At 47.6% G+C, this 26,328-nt stretch overlaps 1 protein-coding gene across 10 annotated transcripts in view; it reads right to left on the bottom strand.

The window, feature by feature from the left end:
• The window catches only part of ADGRB1 (adhesion G protein-coupled receptor B1), a 282,952-nt gene that overhangs the window by 191,703 nt on the left and 64,921 nt on the right, over window positions 1-26,328 (bottom strand). For all 10 annotated transcript variants that reach the window (XM_061374169.1, XM_061374177.1, XM_061374166.1 and 7 more), the window contains exon 2: window positions 9,693-10,613. In XM_061374169.1, the coding sequence (XP_061230153.1) occupies window positions 9,693-10,440 (748 nt within the window). In that variant the 5' untranslated portion in view covers window positions 10,441-10,613. The remainder of the gene's footprint in view (window positions 1-9,692; window positions 10,614-26,328) is intronic.

Genomic DNA, 26,328 nt, shown 5'->3' with positions numbered 1-26,328 from the left:
GGAAGAAGAGGTAAAACACAAGAAAGGCAGGAGATAGTTCATTTTGCCAGAGGAGCAGTCGATTATTTAATTGCTGAATGAATGCATTTTCCCCTGCTGAGATTTGATGTTCATTTGCAGCGAGAGGGTCATGGTGGAGAAAGGTACAGAGGGAAGGAGCAAAGGTGAGTAGATAGGGTTTTGACTTAAGTGTGAGGTAGATGAAGCTGTTGGGTTTGTCAGTGCTGCCTTTTGAAGTGTAGACTTCATCAATGCAATGGTGCAGCAAAAGCAGAACAGCCATAGTAGTCCTTTACACAGACACAGCAAAGGGATTGGACAATGAGATGAATCATAGAATCATAGAATAGTTTGGGTTGGAAAGGACCTTAAGATCATCAAGTTCCACCCCCCCTGCCATAGGCAGGGATGCCTCAGCCTGGACTGTGCCCATAGCAGAGAGCTTACCTTTTCAGCATGAAGATAAAATGAAATGAACGTAATCCAAGCAAAATCACAGAGAAAGAGCAATGCACTTCTGCCTCCTTTATCCCATAGAATCATAGAATGGTTTGGGTTGGAAAGGACCTTAAGATCATCCAGTTCCAACCCCCTGCCATGGGCAGGGACACCTCACACTAGACCATGGCACCCAGCTCAGATGTGGGTACCTACGCACAAGCCCTGTGCAGCACATACAGACTCATTCAGGTGTCTGAAATTGCATCCTGGTTTGTCCATGCAGAGGGGTCAGCCTAAGTGATTCCACTCACCAAAAACATAGCTGTTACAGCAGTTATCTGGTTTATTTCACACACCATCCAGGCTAGCAATGATCCAGATGTGTTACCTCGTGTCCACAACATGACTAGGGGACCCACAAGGGTGCTGCTAGCAGGACAAGCCCACGCGCATTGGTGGAAGATGAGGGTCATCAATGGTTTGTGTATCAGCAGCAATGAGAGAAGCTGTGATTGTCACAGTAGGGGAATACAGGGCTTCACATAGTAGTAAATGAGGCTTCATCCTTTCCACTATTCACAACGCCCTGTTTTGAATAGCAGAAATGACAGCATGCCACTTTTCCTTTCCTGACGGCAAGTTTGGGGCAACCCATCAGGCTCAGGAGTGAAGATGGGTCATTGTGTTTGAAGGCTTGGAAAAGCTTATAACTCCTCACTTCCTTTGCCTTACAGCAAGTAAAAGGTAGCCAAGACAAAACTCCCACTGAGCTTGTCACCAGCTGTGATGACAACAGGCTCAAAGCATGGTACTGCCCTGTGGGGCAGGGACACCAGGGCTGGTAGGAGGGAAGGGACTGAACAGCGGCACATTGCATGCAACAGCTGCTGAGTGATAAAAGCCATCCTTGCCCTGGCAGCTGGTGGGACTCATCCTGGCTCTCCCTTGAGTTCTGTTGTTCTCCTTGATGGGTCCTCAGCCACAGTGGCCCAAAAGCACAGAAGCATGAAGAGCAATCTCTTTAAATACCTCTCTACCTTGGGACTGACCTGATCCCTGCATCTTTTCCTCTTCAGGGCCATTTTGCCTGGGGGTAGGTACACAGGCACAGCATCCCTGTCTTTTAGCTTGGTTGCCCCACAGGGGCACTAACTTTAAAGCCAAGAAGCATTTGTACAACAGAGCTGCTTCCTTCCCCATTTGGGCTCTAGGCTGGACCCATATACAGGTCTCTGATGGGCAACCTGGACCTGCACTGCAGTCTTCCCTGTGGCACATATCCTGTAATGCCTTTCTTCCACACTCCTACTTCTGACCACAGAACTAGTAGAAATGGCATCCTGTTCATAGTCTGGGTCAGATAACAAGTATAGATGAAAATGGCTAATAGAATCAAGTTATGGGAAGGGGACACATATGTGACAGCACATAGGCCTGGATATGAAGTGCACACAAATCACTGAATAATGCCTTTTACATGGTTGGGTATAACCTGGGGGACAGGAGACGCAGGGACACGTGATGAAGTCATTGTAGACCACGTTCTATCCCAGCCTCCAGTAGATCTTGAAACAGCAACTCTGCCTAGGGACAGATTGATGCCAAAGATGCTTCTGCATCAGTCCCAGGGTTTCAACAAGAGCCAAGGAGCCAATAACCTGCATCTTAGTCCTTCACTTCAGATTCAGAAGCAGGAACAATAAAACCAAGTAGGGAAAGCACCCATACTCTAAGCTGTTTCTTCTGCTTTCAACACCATACACTAAACTTGAGTCTGTCTTTGGTTTGGGCACCTTCAGCAGAAAGATACCAAAACCTCTGCCCCCAGAAAGAGGACATAGGGAGGGATGAAACTCCCTTTTATTTGATAGTAACTTCATCCCTGTGCTTTAGGATCCTACCGTGCTTCTTGCAGTCCCATATCCATTGCTGTATCATCTCCATGCACATAAACTGCTACAGCACTTACAGCAATCAACATCAGCTGCTCAGTGGCTGTTCCCCATTGCTGCTGGTGTTCATGTGGATCAAAGCAGGGAGAAAACAGCTCAAACTGCCCCCAAAATGATGGGAAAACCCAACTGCCCTGCCAGGGCAGCCCGGTTTCCACAGGAGGCTTCCCTGTCCCTTCCTCACTGCTTCTAAACACTGGGATTATCCCAAGCAAGTAACTGCTTAATGGCACAGACCACTCAAGACCTATTGAGAGCATTCAGCTTAATGAGGTGTGTGGCAATTACTGCTCTATCAAAACTCTAGCCAGGGAACAAAAAGGAATCTATTTAAACACAACAGATCTGCAATTCTGATGATGCTCTAAAGGACGTCCTTGCCTAGCCTGGTTGTTTCATCATGATGGAAGGCTGAAGTGTAGAATATCAGTATCAAATTGCTGTCTGCAGTGAGAGCAAGAAGAGAGTGTGCTATATGGAGATTCAAGGACTGGAGGTGACATTGGCACAGCCACCCCAAGGACACAGAGTTGCTGAATTCTCCCCGGGTTCAAGTGCCATAGAGCCACACTAGACAATACCTGCTGAGAATCCCAAACCAGTTTTCCAACCTATTTAGCCCAAGCTGCTTCAGTGCTGTCCTGGGGGAAGATGGGCTCACAGGAGACAGAATCAGCACCTATAGAGGTGTAAAATACCACTGGTTATCAGAATGGAGAAAGGAAAGAAAGAGAGAAGAGATGAGTTGCAGAGGTTATAGTGATGCTCTGTCCAGTGTGGAAAGAGATTGCTTAGAGAACCCATGTTCACACTTACGAGTATTCATGGATAAGCTCTCAACCCTGCTAAGCCTCTGTTCTTGTCCTGTTAAAGTCAGAGCCGTTCTCTCTTCCTGGATCTGTTGTCTGATATATCTCTAAGGCAGACGGGTTAAGCACTATCTTTGCTAAATCCTGGCTTCACCCAAAATCTTCTGGAGCTGTATCTGGATAAGAGATAACCAGAAGTGGAAAAGGGAAAGCTTCTATCCATGGTAACCTGAGAGAAACCCCATAGCTGTATCCTCCATGACAGATAGGATCCACCAAGGAAACCCATGGATATCATGCACTTCAAACGCAATTCAGACACGTGAAAACCTCCATGGATCTAATTCCATTGGAAAGACAATGTTTCCCATTTTAGCCTGCTCCATTGCCTAAATACATCAGGTTTTCAGGGTGGGTGGTGAAAAAGGGCCAAAATTGAATCTGTCCACTCTCCCTTCCAGAACTACCATCCCCATTCTCACATTCAGCACTTAAAGCTGTAAAACTACGTTGCAGATGTGCCTATTTGGAATCTGGCGTCTGTGTTTCCCTGAACCTAAATTTCACCCTGTATTCCCATACAAAACTATTGCATTCCCATACAAACCATTTTGCTATGGGTGCTGAATATGACAGGATGTTAAACAATGGCAAATCAAACCATACCAAAAAGCACAACTGAAAAGCTGAGCCTTTCACTAGGCTGCCACTGGTGAAAGCCCCCTCATAGCAGTAATGGGAGTAGTTGCCTGTGAAATTCCCTCAGCAACTGGATATGAATTCCACCTTTAGTCTCCCTGTTACCACAATAGCGCATTCAGATGGTAATTGCTGATGTTTCTGCATTGTGATCATGTCCACAAGCTGTTGGGTTCACAATGGAACTTTACTTTGCTCATTTTCCTCTCCCCCCTCCCATCTTCCAAATAGGACATCTCCATGCAGACACATGCACGAGTGAAATTAGTTCTCAAACAGCACAGACACAGGAAATCTCTGCTCTGCCACTGCGAGGACCACAGCGCTCTTAGCTCATGCCCAATTCTCCCTGAGATCCAGTGACAAGATGTGTGTGAATGGTTCAAAGCTGCATTAGGGAGGTGAGACTGGACATTAAGAAGCATTTCTTTTCTAAGAGGGTAACCAGACACTGGAACAGGCTTCCTAAGGGGGTGGTTGGTAGTTTAAGCCTGACAGTGTTTAAGAAGCATTTGGACCCTTAACCCTTAACAAGATGCTTTAACTTTTGGTCAGCCCTGAACTGGTTAAGCAGTTGGACTAGGTGATCATTGTAAGTCCCTTCCAACTGAAAATATTCTGTTATATTGTACCGTATTATATTATATTATATTATATTCCTCTTCTGTTCTAGTAAGATCTTTAATAACTTCAGAGGAAAACTGCTGGGCAGGCAGGGCTTGTACAGATCACAGAGATCTGACTGTTTAAACTGAGTCAGAATCTTCCCTTTTCAGCACCCAGGAAGGAGTATCCCACACTTGTCCCATCCATAAAACACCCCACTGACTGCATGCAAGAGGGACACCCTTATATGGGTCCAGCGGGGATTCACTGCAGGAGACAAGGTGACCTGCTTGCCAAGTGCCATGCTCTGTTCAACCTCCTCCTCTAGGAGCTGTAAACTGGTATCGGCTCTTGCTTACACCTAATGAGGTGTGGACTTAGGCTGGGGAGATTCAGACAAAATCCACAATGCTTTTTTGGGGTTAGAACAGGGAAATTTAACACATGAACAAAACCCAACCTTCTCTTGTCCCATGTCTCGCTGGTGATCTCGCACTGTATCCAAGCTCTGGACTCAAGGATGTACAGACTAGACAGCAAGGGCAAACACAGATGGAGAAGCGAGGAGCTGGAAAGGAGCACACCTTCCCCAAGCACACTCAGCAAGTGCCTGCCAGGAGGAGGAGAGGCAATGAAAGTGCACCCATCCAAAGCCCTCGGCCATTTGGCTGGCAAACCCAAAACGGAGGCAAATCCAAAGCCAAACACCTTCCTCTGCAAGCTCAGCTGTTGTTTGGGCCTGGGGGACTCTAGCTGGAAGAGTAAAGTGTTGTACACTGTGTTGTAAGAAGGAGCTGAAGATGGCAAATAGAGGTTTGAGATCCTGATCCTGGGCAATTACTAACAACTCCCTATCAATCTCTGAGCTTTGATGGTCACTAAACTCACCAGAAACATAGGAAATTACTTATCATGTTATTCCTGCCCTTAGGGAAGAGTCAAGGGGAGGAGAGCTGTGCCACAGAACGTGATTCCTGCAGCAGGGAGGATGGCAATTCATTCATTTATCCCTATGTCTCTGATTGCTCTCCCACACCATAGACCCTCTTCAGCAGTCACTCAGCCATAGGGCCAGGCAGAAGCTCAGCCCTGCTGAGGAGACATCATGCTCTGGGCAGCAGAACAGGCCAAACATAAGGCAAAGTTTCCCAACAACAACTGAGTTTTGGAGGATGTGTCCTGCAGGGAGGGATTTATGGAGTTCAGACTACTTAATGCAGCAGAGGTTAAGCAGCAACTTGCTCATGTGCCTATAAATGCTTCTTCAAACAGGAGAGAATGGGTGCTATATGCCCTTTTAATCTAGCATACAGAAGTAGAAAAACTTCTAAGGGCTGAAAGGTGAAACACCACTAACAAAATAGGAGTGATGAACATGTATGAGGAAGGAAGGTCTGTACTTGCTCAGAGCAATGAGGACAGCAAATGAAGGGAAAAGTTTAGCAGAAGAGGCAGGAAAATCCCTGGCACTTGATGCCAGCAATATCTTGATTCAGGCTTTTTTTTGAGAACTAAGAAATTCCATTTAATCCCAGTTTCAAGTTCTTTGCTGGAATGAATTCAGTAAATTCTCTGGCGAAGACAGGAAACCGGATTCATTCGACCCAAAGATCCCTCCAGCTCTGAAGCCATCTACATTACCAAGGAGCAAATATATTCCAGGAGCACACATTTAACCCTGTTTTACAGTCAGCATGTTGGATCCTTCCAGGATGGGGTCATAAAGAATAGAAGGACCAGAGAAAGCTAATTATCTCTTTGGGCCACCAACATGTGGCAGCACTTCGATGGCCTTCCAGGAGCAGATTACATGGAGACAAGACTAATTAGGTATTCATCAAGTGCCTAACTCAGCACAGCACTTAAGCAGATATTTAACCTTCTCTCATTACAGTGTCACACCAGCAAGGCTCCAGCTCTGATTACAGTGAAGCCAGCTCACATTTGCGAGGTTCACCAGGATTCTCAGCCCATGGAGTCTCCATGTTTCAGGAAGCTTTCCCATTTCAACCCACTGATCTCCTACCACAAACCAGTGTGGGGGCCTATTCCAGGGATACCAACTTGCATTCGTATGAGAGAGTTCACCTTTAAACATTGGAATCTACAACCAGTCTCTGCCTTCTTCCTATGTTGCCAGAGTCATCCAAGGGACAACTCATGCTGGTGAAAAATAGTTCCCTTGTTGAATTGTCTCCTCCTAGAAAAAAGATTCCCTGTTCAAGCCTTCCCGGAGTATCACTTGTTGGAAGTTACAGCAAGGAAGGGAGATATAGGGAGATATGGCTGGTGTCAACAATACGTTTCCAAGCATGTCTTGCTGATCACTAGGACAAGCTCCATGTGCAGCAAGACACAGAAATATCTCCTGCCGCCTCTGCACCCTGACAGATTCTTCCCACCACCATCCTATGTGACCTCTACAACGTCTGCGTGGGACAGCAAGTGCAAAAAGGGTGTCTCACTAAACCAGGAAGCAGTTTGGAGCGGTCTCTCCTACCTCCAGACATTGAAGAACAGATGCTGCAGACAAGGCAGGGTCACTTCAGCGGAGTTACTTTGTGAAGTCACTCGTAAATGACCACAAACATCCCTTATTTACCTGAACCAAGTCTAAACTTATTGGTTATGCATGAAACCAGGCTGTTTCTTGAGAGTACCAGGAGCTCTACAGCTAAAGGTCATGCTCCCACTTCCAGCTTTGGTAGCAGTTCATCTCCCATCTCTGCTCTTCAGCCACCAAAGCCAATGTCCAGCCCAACAGATCTATTCTCAGCCTGCTCTGGAGTGCCTTCAGACACCCCCTAACCTAACACACAGCCATACACATGCATTCTCCATCCTTTGGTACACCAGCACACAAGGATGGGGATTTAACTTCTCAAAGGGATCTCACCCATAAACTGTGAGCCAAAGCGCAGCTGCTTCCAAAGTAGATCTGTAGACTCTCAGCCATCTATATGGTATGGAAATATCCAAGATATAGAAAAGAGACATCAGGAAAAGTCAGGCACCACATTTTGGGATGGTGTCTTGGTACGTGGCAATTCCTTATGCGCTTTAAATTCATCAGGCTGGATTAGCATAACACACACGTATACATTTGTTCGAAGATGAAAGTGTCAAGAAAGGCCCAGAAACAACAAATGACTCAGAAAGAAGCAAGGGGAGAAAAGAAAAGCTTTCAGGGGAGAAAAAAACATGCTACAAATACAATCAAGGCAACAATGACAGCAACAACCAGCATCAGCACTTGGAAATTGGGAACCCTATCAAAATATTCCACCCACAAAATGCTGTTACGGGATTGCTGGCTCTCTGTCCAAATTGGATCTCGCCTCCATCTTCCTGATGAAGCCTTTGCAAGAATCAAAACAGACACAGTGACAGACAGAGCAGCACATGGAGAGGCTGGGCACCCTGCAAGCATCGTTTCTATGTGGATGGCATCCCACCAGTGATGCTGATAATTCTGTATCTTCAATATGGAGCAGATGTGAGCAGCCAGCAAAAAAATGATCTACAAATATTTGAGACCCAAAAAGGATTTTGACTCAGCCACCACTGAGCCTCTTTCATATTTGTGTTCTGGGAGCATGCAAGCACTCGAGTTGGATGAGAAAAGATCTTTACAAAAGCCAATATTAAGCTCGAATGCTTCAGGATTTGCCCAAAATCTCATTTCAAATTTCACCTTTGGTTGTGATGGGAAAGGTCACGTTGAAGAAATCACCCAATGAGCAAACCCAAGCCAAATGACTTCACGAAGCTCTCATCATTGCGAGGAGGCAGCACCGTGCTCCTCACAAGCTGTTCACACACGAGTAAAGGGCATTGCAAAAGGAATCTGGAATGTGGAGAGGGAATACGCAGGATTTATGGCTCGGCTCTGTGCCTTCACGTATTGACTCACAGATCAGTAAGAAGCAAAATCTCCCCCCAAATATTCTGAGGAAAGCACTAGTACCTGATCATAGATTAATCTCTCTGCTAATGCCAGGCTGCGATCTGTAAGAAAACCGTGCTGCACAGCTTGGAGCTGTGCCTGGTAACCTTCTTCCCACTGCAAGCAAATATAGCCTCCTTCTCCCTGCCTTGAGCAACTCCCCCCTCACTGGGGGTGGCTGTAAAAGCCATGCAGGAGCCCCAGAGTCCAGACCCAGATGGATACCAGCTTTCTCCTGGTGGCAGAGGACATGTTGGTCCAGCACATGAAGATGATGAGACCCTGGGGTGAGGGTTAGGTGTGATCCTGAACCCTGCCAAACTCGAGGCTCCCTTCCCTGCCTCCCAGATTCCTATTTAGCATCACACCTCCGCTTTACATAACCTACATGCCAGCAGGTGGGATGAGAGCTGAGAATAAACACATCAGAGCGGATCTGACACAGGCACTGTTATAAAGGGTTCACTTTTGGACCACCCGATTCCTTTCTGCTTTGCATCACACTGTAGCACCGATGAAGACCATGTTGGATCCCCGGAATGACCATTTCTTCCCCAAACCAGTGCCCAGATCAGACCTCAGAAGCATTTCACCCTTATTCATAGCCCTTCTTCTCATCCCTCTTCCACCTCCCTTATCCCTTTCTAGCCTATACTATAATCAAGATCACCAGTGACGTAAACATCTGAGGAATGAGCCCCAAGTAACCCCATGGAAGCAGCATAGCAAACATTCTGTCTGAAAGCCTCCAGAAGGAAAATAAGTCTGAGAACAAGCTGAGTGTTCCTTCTGTTGCTGTTCCCTCAACCCAGACCCAGGAATCAAGTTTTCCCCATGAATTAAAATGGTTGATAAGGCTGCTGAGTGCACCCTGCCCCAGGAGGTAGCTTGGATCCTGCCTTTTCTAGGACATCTGTGATTACTTTGGAAGACTGCTCACCCTCAGGTAAGAATCTCCCCTCAGCACCTCTGAGGCAGCAGAAGTACAAGCAAGGCACAACGAATGAATGAAACTATTTGGGGTGTATTTAGGGGGAAGCTGCTTTGCAGTTCCATGTAAAGGCTCATAAAGGGCCACCAAAGGTTACCAGACCTGCCTATCAACGAGGAAATAAGGTTTGCATACCAGTCATCCACATACTCAAACACAGAGGTGATGGGGACAGTGTGATACCCAGGAAAGGAGAACCCAACCACCCCTCACTCCTTCCCAAACTCCCCTTGTCACCATCCACTCACCCAAAAACTCCGCTCCGCTGCTGTCTTTAGGGCTGCTCATGCAGTTCTCCAAATAAATTCCATCCTTATAACAATCTTCCTTCTTCCTCGTGATGCCAATGATCTCACTGGCCTGATCCAGGACCTCCCCTCCTGAGCAAGAGCATGGGGTCTGCATAATGCCGCACGGATGGGAGCTGCTGCTGATGGCCAAGCACGCATCCAGCCACTTGCAGAGCATCTGGCAAGCAGCTTTGCTAGGGTTCCTGTTGCCGACCACAAGGTACTCCACTGAGAAGTCCCTCTCCTGAGCCTTTGTGGGCTTCCACCGCATGGGCCAGGTCTCCACACCCGGTGGTGCTGTCTGCTTCATCTGGAGGAACTGCTTGTTGGACTGGAGGAAGGCAAAGCGGGTGGACCCATCGCAGAGCTTCAACACATCGTCAAAGCTCTCCATGCCCAGGTAGGTGCGGGTGGACTCCAGGAAGGAGTCGAACTGGTAGGTGCGGATGTGCTGGTGGTCACATATGCCGGCGGGTTTTAGGATCTTCATGTACAAAGTGTACCTCCGAGGGTCAGGGTTCTGGATAATCCAAGAGCAGAGAGAGGAGTTCAACGGGAAGACGGCAAAGGAGGAGAAATACCCAAAGAATTTCCCTTGGACCAAAGTGGTGCAAGGGTTTTGTGCCAGGTCCAGAGCGACCACGGTCCACACAAAGTAGAGTGGCGATACCAAAAGCAGGTTCAGGGCAGATCCAATGCTCCTCATCCTAGGTCTCTGGTCCTCTGGAACTCAAAGTAAATGTCAAGCAGGCGCCAGATCCTGGACATAACAGGGATCAGCTTAGAGGAAAAGCGAGAGTTTAAGAGGCTCTGGATCTGAAATCAAGCCAATACTCCCATGTCTGGATTTGAGCTCCCTCCTGTGGCCATAAGCAACACCTGGAAAAAACAAAAAAAAAAAAAAAAAAAAAAAAATGGAAGGGAAGGAGGGGAGAGAGAAAGAGAAGAAATTTGGGATTTGGTCTTGTTTTCTCTTGTGGTTTGTTTGGGTTTTTTTTTTTTTAACCCTTTGCGAGGCTGAGAATCCAAACAGCATCTCCAGCCCCAGCACATCCCAGTGGGGGGAAGATGAAGACCCATGTCCCCATCCCAGGTTTGAGGTTGTTCCCATTCCAGGGATGCCCTAACCCCCAGGAGGGACTAACAGTGATGCACAACATAGCTGTAACCCTGATTTCTCCGTGCCCTATGCCATGCAGTGCCACTCTGCTAAGCAGAGCATCTGCAATGATTTCAAACCACCTCCCCAAAGCAAACACCATTTATCCCTTTATTAGGGAGATTCCACCTTCTCCATCCCAATGGAGCCAGGATGAACCTGGATAAGGTAGGATGGAAGCTGCTGGGCTCTGCCTCCTCTTTGCCTTCTGCCAGCCCCTATTGTTTCAGTTCTTTGTGTCCTTCCTTTTCTCTCTCCTCTATCCCCTTCCACAAAACCAGTGCAGGGGAAGGGAGTTGTTGTTCAGTATCCAAACCCTGGTCTAACCCTGAGCCCAGACAGAAGCCATGCGACCAGTACAGGACTTAAAAAGGGCAATAAAGGCAGATTTTAGGTCTTCCCACATCAGGCATCCACCTGTCCTTTCACCCCTGTGTGTTCAGGACACCCCAAAGCCTGCAGTACTGTAGCTGGGCATAGAGCATCTCCAGAGTGAGAGTCTTCCCTGCCAGCCCCAGGAATTCCTTCAGCCTCCACAGCCCCTTGAAGCAAAAGTAAAATCCATCCTGCATTGCCCTATGGGACCCATTCCTGGAGTGCTTCATAGCCCAGATCCCCTCTCCCATGCCCTCTGCACTCTCACAAGTCTCCCTTTCTTACCCCTCCAAGACCCTCCTGTTCTCCCTTCCCTCAATTTCCCCTCTTTCCAGGGAAGGAGAAAGAGGGGGAAACACTGCCAATAGCAGGACTCTTTGCATTTTGTACCCCATCCCCATGCAGTGTGCATCCCATGTTTGGGGAGAGGATGCAGGTTGTCAGGCAGGAGAGGCAGACCCTCAGTGCATGAGGCAGAGCTGCTCCCACATACACCCATGGCACCTTTTCCTTCCTACCTTCCCAGCCATTTCCTTCCCTGTCTATAGGCTCATCCCAGGTAGAGGAAATCAGGAGTTTCCACTTAGATGAGGCTTGCCCTGGCCCTGCAGTTTTTGCTGCCTCCAAACCAGAGCTGCTGCCCTATTTCAGTAAGACAGATTAGACCCCTGGGAAGGTTTCCCCTATCAAATCAGACTGCTGCTTTGATTCCAGGACTTTCCATGGTCCACAGGTTAGTAAAGAGGCTCTGCACTGAAGCCTGAGTGCAAGCAGCTCAACTCCTGAGACACTAACATTGACCTGGGCTTCAACCCCAAAGCAATTCAGATCATATGAAATGTGTTTATCCATGATTAGGGAGCACAGTGGCACTGAAATTAGGGTAAAAATCCATAAAGAGGGGCACCTGCTGCAAGGGAGGAGGGAAAACATCTTCATTGCAGCAATTAACCCTCAGCACAGTCCCATGGGGTCCACATCTCCCATCACCAATCCTGCTATCTCCCACCCCAGCCAAGCTCTGCTTATGAAGACTGCAAACAGAGGAAGCTTTCACAGCAGCTGTATGAACAACCACCAAATCCAGGAAGCTAAACCCAGTCCCAGGAGAGCATGAAAACCAGGAATGAAGCCCATAGACCATGCTGTGTGCCTGGGAAAAGGCAAGAAGTCAAGCACATCTCCACATTCACCCCTTGGTTTCCCTCCTCATCAAAGTTTGGTCTCTGCATCTCCTCTTGTCTGCAAAAGCCTTTCTTTCCTGAGGAAGAAGGGGTTAGGCAACTCGAGAGCCAGACCTGCTATTTGCAAACCCTGTTTCATCCCAGCCTCCAATCACTGCACCCTCTGCCAGTGGATCCCTGAGTGTCTGTTGGACCTGACTCTAATCAGCACAGAGCCCAAATGCATCTGCACTTAAATTTTTCAGGAGTCAGGTTCCCCACTCCTGACAGTGGTTCGCAACCTGCAAAGCTCTGCAGTGCACATGTTCCTATGCCAGATTCCTGCCTGCCTGCGGAGCTGGATTTCAGGGATACAGCCTCCTTTGGGGATGCATCAGGCATCAACCAAGCATCCTATGAATTTCCAGAGTGGTCATTCTGATTAGCAGGAGGGTTTTGCCTGTAAATGACTGTGGATACCTTAAATATCTGCTTTGGTTAATGAAATGTGCTTGCTTAGCTCTGAAAGAGACTACTGGTTTGCCTCTCCCTTGCTGTAGAGCAGTGCAGGAGCAGCTCTGTTGTTTGCAAGCAGGCACAACCTTTGCAAAGCCAAAGTCTATCCAACCTTTCTATTGATAAGCCAGCCAGGGACCATCTTAACCTCTGGTCCAGCCCATGAGGAAACCTGTCTTTCCCAGCTGGAAGCAGGAGCCAGCAGTGCCTCCATAGCAACGAGCTGATTAGGAGACAGGCTTTACACTGAGATCCGGTCCCTAATGGTGACTTCAGCGCATGGGATTCAGCCCAAGCCTCAAGCTCTCCACAATCCCTGTTTTTCTCACGCTGGCCACAGACCTGCTGTTGAATGAGGATGCAGCGAGCACAAAGCATCCCCGTTCACTGCCCCTTCCCTGGGAAAAGCACTGTGAAAGCCAACAAACTTTAACTAAAGAGACCCGTTAATGGGACGCTGTGTTCTGGTTGTTAGGTCTCGGAATTGATTTCCCCTGAACGCAATCCCATCTGGAAGGTTTCACCATAAGGAACATAAACATATTTTTCCTCCTTCGGCTCATTCTTGCTGAAGTGGGAATAGAGCAGAATATGTGAATAGGCAAAATCCCCTCCGCACCTGGATCTTGGGATTCACACGTGTTGGGCCTGGCAGGGAAGGGAAGATGCAATGGGCAGTTGAGCGGCTGCTGCAGCTCAGCAGAGAGATCCATCTTGCACACTGTAATCCAGGAAAATCCTGAGGGGGATTTATACCAGAGGCTGCAGCCTGCAGCTGGGGAAGTGATACTAAATGCATGAAAACACAGATTATTCCATGTAGTCCAGAGACCACATTCCTATGGCACACAGGCAGATTTGCCCATATTCCCGTGGTTGCTGCCTCAGGTGGTGGATAGGGAGCAGGGCTATTCCTGTTTGTGTGATGAAGACATCGCATCCCTTGGCTCCAACATGGGGGACATACCACCTCCCTTCCTTCCAGTCCTGTGCCTGGTCTGGAGTAAAGCTTGGGGACAACAGGTAATCATGGATTACCTTGAGCTGTCTCTTGCCTGCATTCCACAAGGACAAACCAAGGGTAAAAATGATCTTTGTCTGTAGAAGGCAGTTGTTCATCCCAAGCAACTAACAGGAAAAGGCTGACAAGTTGAGTTCCAATGGCCCTTCTGCTTGGTTACCTTGTGCAGGAGTTGGAGATGAGGAAGCAGAGGGTTATGGAGATGTGAACCTGTGGCTTGGCTCCTGCACCCTCACACCACTGAGAAGAGACACGGAAATCTTTTCTACCTTCTTGCTGAGTATTTGCCATCCCACCCCAGCACCCATTGGTGCAGGCACAGTTCAGAAACACAACCCAAGTCAGACCTTCACAGCTTAAACAAAACCAAGGAGGGACTGAATCATATTTCATGTGGTACCTGGGCTGCCCAAGGGCTTCAGGCATCTGCTTTGCACTGGTTCCAGTGAACTTTGGACCCTGACAGTCAAAGTGAGCTGTTTGGTGCAGGGATCAGATACTCTGATCCTTCCCTGCTCACACACACCCCATGCTGCCTGCATCTCTAGGATGGGCATGGGGTGTGCATGGGGCATACAGATGCATGCAGAAAGCAAGCAGGAACATGAGGGTGGTGGAAAACTCCAGCCTAAGACCTGGATTATCTTGGTTTACTATTACCGCAGGAAGATAGCTCCTGACTGCCTACAGCTGCCTTCACCCTCTATCTGAATAGCCCCAAATGCGGATTCACCCCATCCCACCACTTTCCAGATGGATGCCTCCGAATTGCTGTGTCCAACGTCACAGAACGGGGATTTCAACTCTGCACAAGGAGGAGGAGCCCATGGAATGCAGGCAGTGCTGCAACGTGCCCTGCTATGCAGATCCTGTGCATTGTAAAGAGCCCTCCCATGCGGGACGTGCATCTTCCCCGCTTGTGCATCCACCACCTTCCTCCGTTGCGCTGGTGACACAGGGATCTCGGTGCAGCAGCCTGGGTCTGGCCAATGGAGGGCACTCTTAGACATCCACGCGCACACGCACATCCTCCATCGCAAAAAAAAGGGGGGGAAAAAAGTCAAAACAGTGACTGCAGGAAGGGCATCATTCTTCACTGCTGCATCTAGGGCCTCTCCCAGCTCCCTCCCCTTAATCTGCTCCTACTGTCTCTGCCATGCCCCAGCTCCCCTTTGGCTGCCGTCCACGATTTACCTCCCTCTGCTTTTCCTTCTCCTGACCTTGGAACACGGCTGACATCGCAGCAGGGTGAAAACCACTCTCATCAAGCTAATCCTCCTTCCCTGGGGCTTCCCATTGCCTTGCAAGAAGTCCCCAGGTATCCAACCAAATATCCCTTTTGCTGGAGGCAGAAAATCACCTGGCCCTGGAAAGCTTAAGTCCCTTGGCACTGTGAGAAAACACTGGAAATGAGTATGCTCTGTTCTTATTCACTGCTAGCAGAGAAGCTGCAACTGCTTGGAAATCTCTCTTTTTGAGGAGATTGAGCAAAGCACAGTGGAAATACCTGGAAAAACACAGTGGGATCTGTAAACTCACAGCACACAGAGTAAAGAAGGGCTTGAACCTGGCTGTCCTGTGACTGCAAGGAGAAGGGTTAGACCCCGATAGCACCTGGAGAGGAATGGAGCTTGGACAGGTCTTGGAGCAGTGCCTCTTCCATGAAATCAGTGCTCAGGGTGAGGTTTTATGATCCATTACCTTTCAGTTCTGTTTTCTATGTGTGTTTGCTTGACTCTGGCCATTCCCAGCAGCAGTTTACCTACAGTGATTCATGCTTCTCTTCTGGCAAAGCAGAATCTAGTGGAAACTAGGACCTAAAGCACAAAAGGATGATTTGGTAGGTACTGCAGGACTCCTTTAGGTCCCATCCTAACTTCAGTGTGCACTCAGTCTCTGGCGATGCATTTCAGATGCAGACCATATACTGGAAAGGCTGCTAAAGGAGCTCCAGTTGGAGCTTCCCATGTCAGGATCTGGCCTTGATAGCTCTACCTTTGGATCGAGTGCTGAGAGCTGAGCTCAGACGGACAAAGCCTGTTTGGGAAGCAAAGGGAAGGAGGGAAGGGCCCTTCAACTAATGAGACAGAGGAGAGCGCTGTCCTTCCCCCTTCCTGCTGTTTCCCTTGCCAAAACCAGGTATCTGAATGGACCCCTCACGTTTGCTCCACCACTGTAGAGACTGATGTATTCCACCTGCCTGCTGTGTTAATAACTGATATTGATGTACACTAGCATCCCATACTGATGTACACTAACATCCCATATTGATGTACACTAGGATCCCTTATTTCTCTCAGCTTCAACCTGGAAAGGCACCTGCTTTAAGGGTGGACGCCAGCAGACATGTAACAACCTGCAGGGACAGCATTAAAAGGGTGGGAAATACTTGATCCTGTGACGGAGATGGGTTTTTGGGGACAGAATCCTGGTCCCATTTCTATTTCAAAGGCTGGAAGAGAGGATTTGTGTAAGGGAGGGCTGAGGGGTAATGCATAGAAATGGGTCATACACGGGGATGCTCCAAGAGGTTTTCAACCACAGTGAAATAACTCCAGAGCCCGTAAGCCTCAGCTGAACCATCCCATCTCCATCTTCAACACTAGCCAGATGAGGAAACACTATCAGGGGCATCCAGAAGCCAGATTTGAATCCTGGTCCCAGGATTTATGCATACTCTCAATTAAGCATCTCTGCCAATCCATGCTTCTGTCTTCCCACGTGAAAAGATGGATGTAAGAAGCATCCTAGGCTTTTCTCTGGGGCTCTGTGATCTGAAATGCTCTAACAAAATGCTGAAGATGGTGATTCATTTCCAACCCACTAGGATTTCATCCCGAGATGAGATTAACTACCTTAAAGACTAAGCTCTCCCCTCCAGACCATATTAATTGAAGATGGGTCTGTAGCTGAACAGGGGTGTAGGCAGGTTCTGGCTCAGTTCCTGGCTCTACATGGAGCTCTTTATAGTGAGTGGGATCAGGAAGCAGCTGAGCACAAAGACTGGACCCTAAAATCTAGGACCCAGCAAAACAGCTGTAGAGAAAAGCCTGGTAGACAAGGGGAACCGGATGTGCTCCATCTGGTCCCAGATGTGGCTGCCCAAGGCAAGTGGGCCCAGGGCTCTGCAGCACCTTCAGACAGATGTTGTGTGTGTACTTGGTGTCTTTTAAACATCACCTCGGCCTGAGCTGCAGCTGTGTTTGTCCTTAGATTTCCTCTATATGTGTATATATATATTTCCTCCTCGTGTATAATGTGTACATGGCCTGATGGGGCTACTACCTGGACAGGGACTGCATGACACAGGGATGGTTTAGATGCCATTGCATAGCAAAGTCAAGGATCCTATGGGGCTCTTGGCAGAAGGCAGCTGATGGAGGTTGTCATGCTGTTAGATCTCTCTCTGCCTCAGTTTCTCAATAGCAAAGCAGACTTTAATCCCAGTTAACAGAGGTAAAGTACAGCCTGCTGTGATTGAAGGCTGGGCATTGCTCCACGCTGTTCCCAGGTATTTCCTTATTCCCCAGGGGAATACACAACTCATCCTGGTAAGATCAGCCTTTCCTTCGTGCCAGCATCACCCATACTCTCTGAGTGCCCCATCAGTGATTCCACCCATGGAACAATGAACATTGCCAGAAATCCCCTGGATTCTACACCAGCGAATCCTAGAAAACTTCCACTTCCCCTCTCGTCATATTCCTACCCATTAGTTCTCTAGGCCCTAACCTTTGGGGTCTGTTCCCTTATGCTCCCACTCTGCTCTTGGGTGGGAGGGTTACACAAGAGGGCTTCTGAGGGCAAGGTCATCCTAATGAATGAGAGAAATCAGGCAGGGACCAGCCCGCTTCCATCTCTGCTCATTCGTGCTGGGAACTGGGATGCAATTGATTGGAAGTACAGTTGGAGGTTAAAAGCAGTGGCATTTGCTGTGGAGCTAAGTGGGAGCCCGCAGGGAGAGGGGATGTTTGGAGGGGGAATGTGTGTTCATGCTGAGGCTCAGACTTTCACATGGGCACAGCCATGGTTGGCAAACCCAAAACTGGGCTTTGCAATTCACATGGTTGCAGATGCACAAAACAGCTCAGTACACATCTCTCATGTACTTGACACATCAAGTGTCACATCAAGTCACTGCTCACTTATGCATCCCACATAAACCATATGCACCGGAGCTCATCTATGACCCCTGAGGCCGAGAGCCTTGACATAGCTCATGTCCATGTGGTTGAACTGCCTATCTCCAAAACAGACCAGCCTTGTCACAGTGCTTAATGCTCTCTACTGAGCTGTGCCTGAGCAGAGTCTGGAATGGTTCTTGTTGGCTGGGGCCAAAACCTTGCTAGGAAGTGCCCTGAGGTGTGCATGCAGTGATGGGACAGTGTTTGAGGCCATATCCTGGCCCTCTGGAGTTATCAGTGAAGAGATGGCTACAAAGAATAAAGGAAAAGCTGGTGTCTTGGCCAAGACACCTGGGTCTTTGCTCCTTATCAGTCTATCCAGACCCCTTGGGACTACACATCAACTGGATTTGGCCCTTTGCTTACCCCATGGCAGCTTGTAGCTGGGCTGGTAGAAAGGAAAGCAAATGGGATGAATGCCCAAGTAGCTGTGTTTGCAACCAAATCCAGACAAGGACCTGAATTAGCTCAAGCCCTAGTGCTTCTCCCAGCATCAGGAAAGTCTTTGCTGTATTCCAGTTCCTTACGTGACTGGGTATGATCAGCAACTGGGGATGACCACAAACAGAAGCCTTTGAGCAGCCCTAGGTATAAGTAAGTTTTAATGTGTGCTCTTCTTGTGACTCCTTCCATGTCTTTGTGCTCTCTCTTAATGACCGTGCCTCAGTTTCCCCATCTGGCAAACACCACTGACATTACCCCAATGACAGGGATAGGCTTCTTAGGCAGCAGCTAGGAAAAGAAACAAACATTACATCAAGGCCCGATTTTACAGCAACCCTGAAGGTGCACTGAGCTCAGTTTCTGAATGCTGCAGTCTCAGCACAGTTAAAACTGGATTGCGAATGTTTCCCCTTCCGACAACAGGAATTCAACTCATAATTTTAGGCAATTTCCAATGCCCAGTAAGGGTGTCTTAAACCGCACACAGAAGGACTATAAGAGGGTTTTGCCCATATCTGCAGCTTCCCTTTATCTCTCAGCAGGAGGAAGATGGAAGTTCAGGCTGTGGCTTACAAAAGAACCCCAACATACAGGTCCTTTTAGTAAAACCAAACCTGTGACCATCCCTTACCTTCAGTCTCTACAAAGTGAGCAGCACAAGGGAACTTGAACTACAGGACCATGTTAGCTATGGGATTGACTCCGTCTCCTTCTACATAGTCTGAAATGAGGGGTTTTGAAGTCTTTTGGTATCACACTAATGTGTACAAACGCAGTGGCCTGGAGAGGGTGGAAATACCTGAGCTTGAGTAGAGTGTGGGACCTTTCTACCAAATTAAGTGCAGGCTCCGAAGGTGAAGAGAAGCAGGAGCACTCCCAATCCCCTTTAAAGCCCCAAGTTTCAGTGGGTTTGGATCCAGCCATGACCTTGAAGCAGCAAAAGGCTGTAACCTGAACTTACAAAACCAGGGAATGATAAATATGTGCATTTCTACAGCACCTTTTTCTAAGGTCCTTGAGGGCCATGGAGAGCAGCAGTGAATTAAGCCTCATGACGCAGAAAACCATCCTTCCTGACCCCAAAGGCTGAACACAAACAAAAGGAAGTACTTTTTCACACAGCTCCTAATTCAGTTGGGGACCTCATTGCCACAGGATGCTGTGGAGGCTAAAGTTATAAACGAGTGCCAAAATGGATTAGAGAATGTGCAGAGGACAAGTCCATCAGTTGCTATTAAACATGATGGTCTGGATGCCACTGCCAGTCTCAGAAGTGTCTGCTCTTTGCCTTTCCTTCAGTGCTTCATTGTGCATCCAGATGGACTTGGATAGCCCTGGGTTAGGGCAATCCCCAGTATCAATACAGTCTGGCAGATGAATGGATTGAGAGCAATGCTGTGTAAAGGACATGGGGGTACTGCTAGATAAAAACTGAACACGACCCAGCAACGTGCACACACAGCCCAGAAAGCCAAACATATCTTAGGATGCATCAAAAGAAGCTGGACCAGCAAGTCAAGGGAGGAGATTGTCCCCCTTTATTCTGGTCTGGTGAGACCCCAACAGGAGCGCTGCATCCAGCTCTGGGGATCCCCGCATAAGAAAGACATGGACCTGTTGGAGCAGGTCCAGAGAAGGCCATTAAGATGATCAGAGGGCTGAAGCACCTCTGGTATGAAGACAGGCTAAGAGAGCTGGTGTTATTCTGCCTGGAGAAGAGAAACTCAGGGAGACCTAATTGCCATCTTTCTATATATAAAGGGGGCTTATAAGAGAGATAGAGAGCAGCTTTTTACCAAGGTCTGTAGTGACAGAACAAGGGGTAATGGTAAGCCGAAGGAGGGTAGGCTTAGACTCGATATGAGGAAGAAATATGATGAGGGTGGTGAGACAATGGAACAGGTTGCCCAGAGAAGCTGTGGATGCCCCATCCCTGAAGATGATCAAGGCCAGGTTGGACAAGGCTCTAAGCAATTTGATCTAGTGAGAGAAGTTACTGCCCATGGCACAAGGGAGTGGAATAGATGATCTTAAATAGATTTTAGTGTGAGGTGTCCCTGCCCATGGCAGAGGGTTGGAACTGGATGATCTTAAAGTCCTTTCCAACCCTAATTATTCTATGATTCTATTCTATTCTATGATTTTTAAAGGTTCCTTCCAAACCAAACCATCTTATGATTCTGTCATTCTGTGATTCTACAAGTCTATGACCTTTGCTCCTTCTCTAAATAACCATTCTTAGGTTTATTATAGAGAGGGGCAGGGATATTAGTAAGTACCCCTAAACCCCAAGACATATGTCCATACTTCTAAACAAGCCATGGCCAGAGCCTAAAACTAAATGGAGTGTCAGAAGTCACATCTGTATTGCTAAGCTCCCTTACTAAAATGGGGTGTCTTTACCCATGTCCTCTTGTTCACATTTTTATGTCCTGCATAGTGCCATTGCACTGCCTGGGAGAGCAGCCATTGGGGTGGTCATCTGCACAGACCTAAATCTTTCTGGAGTCTCATGCTGAGATCCATGGGGGTTGGAACTGGGTGATCTTAAGGTCATTTCCAACCCAAACTATTCTATGATTCTATGATAACAAATCCAAAGATGCTCAAATACAGAGAGGCTGGCAGAGGGTTGCAATCATAGCACAGGCACTAACGAGCTGGATTATTCCTTGCATCTCATCTATCAGCATCATGACAAGCAGTTCAAGATTTGCATGAGACAGATGTACCCAATTCCCCTCTTCATTCTTCTCTCCAGGAATCCTTGAGCACAGTGACATGAGAGGGAAGACGGCTTAGTGGTGAGGAGCAAGAATGGGGGGTTATTGGGAAGCAAAGGACTCCTCTCTTTTCACTTTTTTTAATCACAGGAGATGATGGAGGACTTTATGGAGTGATTTGTGCAGCATTAAGAATGTTTGCAGCTGGGGTTTGTTAGCTGTCTGGGTGTAGCCTTGATGAAGATGAAGGATTGAAGGAGGATGGCTTATATTCATTCTGAGAAGGGCTTGGGTGATGCTTCATCACAGAGATGACAGCAGAGATTGTGATTTCCACATGCTCTTTCATTTGTATGGGGTTTTGCTTCTGGCTTGGAGGACACGTAGGCAGGACTGGAGTAAAGAATGAGAGACAAGCTGGAGGTCTTCATACAACAGGCAGACCAAGACCTAAGACCTAGGAGGGGACCTCAGCTACAAAGCCACAGGCAAGAAATTATTTCCTATTGCCTCCATAGAAAGGTTCTGAGCCGATTCCTCCTGCTTCCAGCCCAGCACTGTTTAGAGAAACCTCACCATATGGTACCACCGTGCACAGACCCAAGTGTTCCTGGGCAACCCTGCAATGACAAACCCACGTGTGCTGCCCAGGAATCAGCCTCAGTAAGCCAGGAAATGCAGGAGACATGAGCAGTCCTTCTAGGAAGGTGCTGGGAAATCAGCATCACTGCATTTCTTTGCCCAGACCCTTCACAATGGGGCACAGTGGGATGCCCTCAGTCTCCCAGAATAATACTTGGAAGGCCTGCAGCATCTTTACGTTAAGGCTGAAATCCAGCATAGGTTGGTTTCAAATGAAAGCTCCCATCTCGTGCGAGACACAATGAGCAGATGGCCCTCTTTTTGTTCCTGAAGAACATGCCAACTAAATGCTAATTTGCCCTTTTGCTGTCTGTCTCCACAGGCTATGTCTATACCACTCGATGAAACAGAGCAGGGGCTGTTCTTTGGCTCTGGGACCAAGCATGGCACAGCTTGCAGCCTCACACCTCAGCTCTCCTCCCTTGTGAAAAGGGTTGGCCCCATCCCATAGACCTGTGGGAAAGAGTCCCTTGGCTCAGCCATCAACCACACTATGTCCTGGCACTGATTTGGGCCAAAACTGCACCAGGGAGCATGCAAGTAATTAAACATTCTGGATGATCACGGGACCACACTCATGCCTACATTTAATCCCTCATTTATTTACAACAGTAGATATAGCCTCACAGGGGTATCAATAGCAAAGGGTTTGCCCTTTTGGATTCCACAGGTAGAACTGAGGGATGGTAGAGATCTCCCCATGGGGACTAAAAATCCGGGTACCACCTTTGCTGGTTCAGGTGGACCTTTGAGTTGGAGCCATATAAAATCATAGAATTTGGGTTGGAAATGAGCTTAAAATCATCCAGCTCCAATCCTTTCAAATGAGGGATCTTGTCTAACCCAGATCTGCATGTAAATTGGGAGATTTGGCCTTGAGAGAGGGCTGTGAGCCCTGCCAGCTCCACCATGGCTGATTATAACACTTCTGCCATCACTCAGCATCCTTATCCCAAACAAGACAAGGAGAAGCATTAACCCAGCTCCTTTATGTCATGGATACCCACTGGCATCTCACAAAGGCACCGGTAAACATGGATGTGAGGGACTGATCCCAATTAAGCCAGCAGAAACATAACGTTTGCTGCCAATGCTTTCCATGAGAACTGCATTGCTGCTTTTTCCCTCTCCCTCCTTCCCTTCTCCTTTGCCTTTGCAGAGTGCGGCAGCATGGGGATGAATCGCCTGATTGTGTGCTTCTCTTTCCCCCACCACGCCGCACCAACAGCAGGGTTGGGGGATGGAAAAGGAGCCCAGCTGCTTCTTGTGGGCTGTTCTCTCTCCACCCACCAAGCACTTTAAATCAGACACAAATTAACACCAACTCCTGGCATCCTTTATTAATCCCATTGGCTCAGCCTTGGTTTGCTTTGCTTCGATCTTCTATTTTGATAGTTCAGGTTTTATTTTCTTTTAGCCCAAACCCACCTTCCTAAAGAGCATACCTAACAATAACTGCAATGCACTGGAGAGCAGGAGTGGCTCTTGACTTGTTCCTGGTAGTGGTCATGCCTGGTTTCTCAAGTTTTAAAACTTTCACCGTGTCCCAGTAGGAAACAGCAAACCCTCCAACATCTATTTCAGCAATCTCTTCCATCCCTATTGCTCTCTAAGCATGGTTCAAGAAGAAACCCCATGTATACAGTCATGAACATGATGAGGTACGGCCACCTTTAGGGTACAGTGCATCTGTCATTTATCATCTGATGAGAAAGTTATGTAGAATCATAGAACCATGGAATGGTTTGGGTTGGAAGGGACCTTGAAGTCATCCAGTTCCAACCCCTGCCACAGGCAGAGACACCTTCTCCTAGAGCAGCTTGCTCCAAGCCCCTCTGTCCAACCTGGCCTTGAGCACTGCCAGGGATGGGGCAGCCACAGCTTCTCTGGGCACCCTGTGCCAGCGCCTCAGCACCCACACAGGGAAAAATATCATAATGCCTAGTCTAAATCTACCTTTTTTCAGTTTGAAGCCATTACCCTGAATCCATTACTTATCCTTGGAGATCCAACTACTAAGAAAGTGCTGCCGTGACTGATCCTCCAGGAGCAAAGGACTGTAGCCATTCACTGTCCTCCTTTGCTGCTGCTAGCTTTGGAGTGTATGCCCTTCAAAGCCTGCTATACACTGAGTCTTCCCAGCTTTGCAAGTCACAGAATCATAGCATCATAGAATGGTTTGGGTTGGAAAGGACCTAAAGGTCATCCAGTTCCAACCACCTGCCATGGGCAAGGATGCCTCACCCTAGACCATGTCATCCAAGTCTCTGTCCAACCTGGCTTCTGATCTTTGTGTGCTCTGCTCCTCTTGTCAGACCCCATCAGCAATATGCACAATGAAGGCAAGACATAAGGAGCAACTTAGGGGTTTCCTGCTGGAAGCACCATGCTTAGCTAGGGAATGGGCTGTCTCCTCTCTGCTGATGGTCGTGTTTGCCAAGCCACTCCATCCCGCATGCACCGCTCGGCAACTGTCAAGCCTTTTGTGGATTTCCTTCCCTGCAATATTCGTTTCTTAGCAACTCTGTTTGCTTTAAGCAAAAACAAAATGTCTCTGCCTGTGGCACGCTATTTTGTTGTGCAGAAATGGGGCTGCTCCAGGTCCATGCTAGTCAGAGGGATCCTGGTGGAAATGGTCCTGTCCACCCACTAACAGCACCGGGTGAAGTTCTTATTTGCTTCCTTGCTGTTTCACCCGCCACAGGGAAAGCATCGCAATCCTGGACATGAATTGTGGCAAACTGCTAATACTGCTACATTGCTTTCCTGCAGTCTTTGCCATTCTGGGGATCTGGAAGCATAGCATATAACTCAGGTAATAAAGGTACAAGTCAGCAGCAAATCTTACAGCAGAACAAAGTTTCAGCAAGAAAACAGTTATGTGATCCCTATGGAATTTATTGGAAATGTCTGTGGCCTTGCAGACTTTGATTGAATCCAGCTCTACAAGAAGCTTTTCCAGCACATCCAGCAGAAGAGATAGATGGCTGAATTCGGAGGGTCACAGACCCTGGTAACCTTATAGAAAAGTTCAACAGCAGCAATTTCTACCAGGGACCAAAAATGAAGATCAGGAATGAAGGTCACTGTGTCATTTAAGGATCCATATTTTTCTTCTTTTCAGTCATATAGTGTTGGTTTCATTCCCACCAAAATGATACAAATGCTTAGTGGAAGCTGACTGGCCAGCTCTACTCACAACCATAGAATCCATACTCACAATCATAGAATCATAGAATGGTTTGAGTTGGAAAGGACCTTAAAATCATCCAGTTCCAACCCCCCTGCTATGGGCAAAGTAAATTTCATCCTCCTTCTTGAGTTACCAGTAAGAGCAAGGACACACAAACTCATTTTAAGCAGCATCAGCACTTGTTGAGATTATGATTTAGGAGTTCTGATTGATTGGAAACAAATACCAATTACAAACCAACCAGGCAGAAATGCTGTTTCACTTCACAGGCTTGGGACGGAGCAGGATGAAATGAGAACCCTGGAAAACAAATGGGAAACATATCCCAGCCCTTTAGCTAAAGGCATTTAGCATCACTGGAGGGGAGACAAATGGAAAATAAGACTTCAAGAAGGCTGTGCTTGAAACATAACAGGCATTATCTCTCCTGCCTATCACAGGAACCTGATTTCTCTACATTGCATTCTCAGTTTGAGTTTAGCTATGCACATCACCCTGAACATGCCCTGCACCTCTGAACTCCTCAGAGTATTTAATAGAGATGTCACCTCACTAGCTCAATCTACCTCTGTCAGAAGGCTCCTTTACTTATCTTCTTCATCTCTCCATGCTGCTTGAACCGCTGATCCCCTGTGGTATATTTTGCAGCATTTTATCCACTTAGCAAGTGACACAAATAATGATGATATTCTGTATGAATCAAAAAACCTCAAAAAGATGGTTAAAATCCAGGGAAAATGAAGAAGAAAAAATATGCTTGTATTTTAAGGGTATGTAACTCAAAACTATAGATGCAGGATGTGAAAAGAAGGGGGATGTCACAAAGATGCCCAGCAACTCCAGAGTTAGTATCTTGAGGCCATCATGTCTCAGGAGGCCTCTGGTAATCAGTGGAGTTGGAGACTGAATTCAAGCAGTGTGGACACCTATGTGTATAGTTTGGAGCCATTTTCTTCAGAAGTAAGTACCACCCATCTTTGATTATAGATCCGAAGTTATTCACTGAACCCAAGAAACCTCACTGACGTCAGTGGGGCCAGAAATCCATCTCTTTATGCCTTAGTTTGATGCCTACATATTGTTTTCGTACAGCTGTAAAGACCTCTTCTATGCATCTTCCTGATTTTTCTCTTGCTCATTCATCCTGATTCATCCTCCTCTGCTTGGAGCTCCT

This window comes from Neopsephotus bourkii, unplaced genomic scaffold (assembly GCF_033783945.1).
Source record: "Neopsephotus bourkii isolate Nb327-2 ecotype Australia unplaced genomic scaffold, CSIRO-AGI_Nbou_v1 NB_1637, whole genome shotgun sequence".
Taxonomy (NCBI): Eukaryota; Metazoa; Chordata; class Aves; order Psittaciformes; family Psittacidae; genus Neopsephotus; species Neopsephotus bourkii.
Note: the sequence above shows the minus strand (reverse complement) of the source record. Positions and strands in the feature narration are given on the sequence as shown.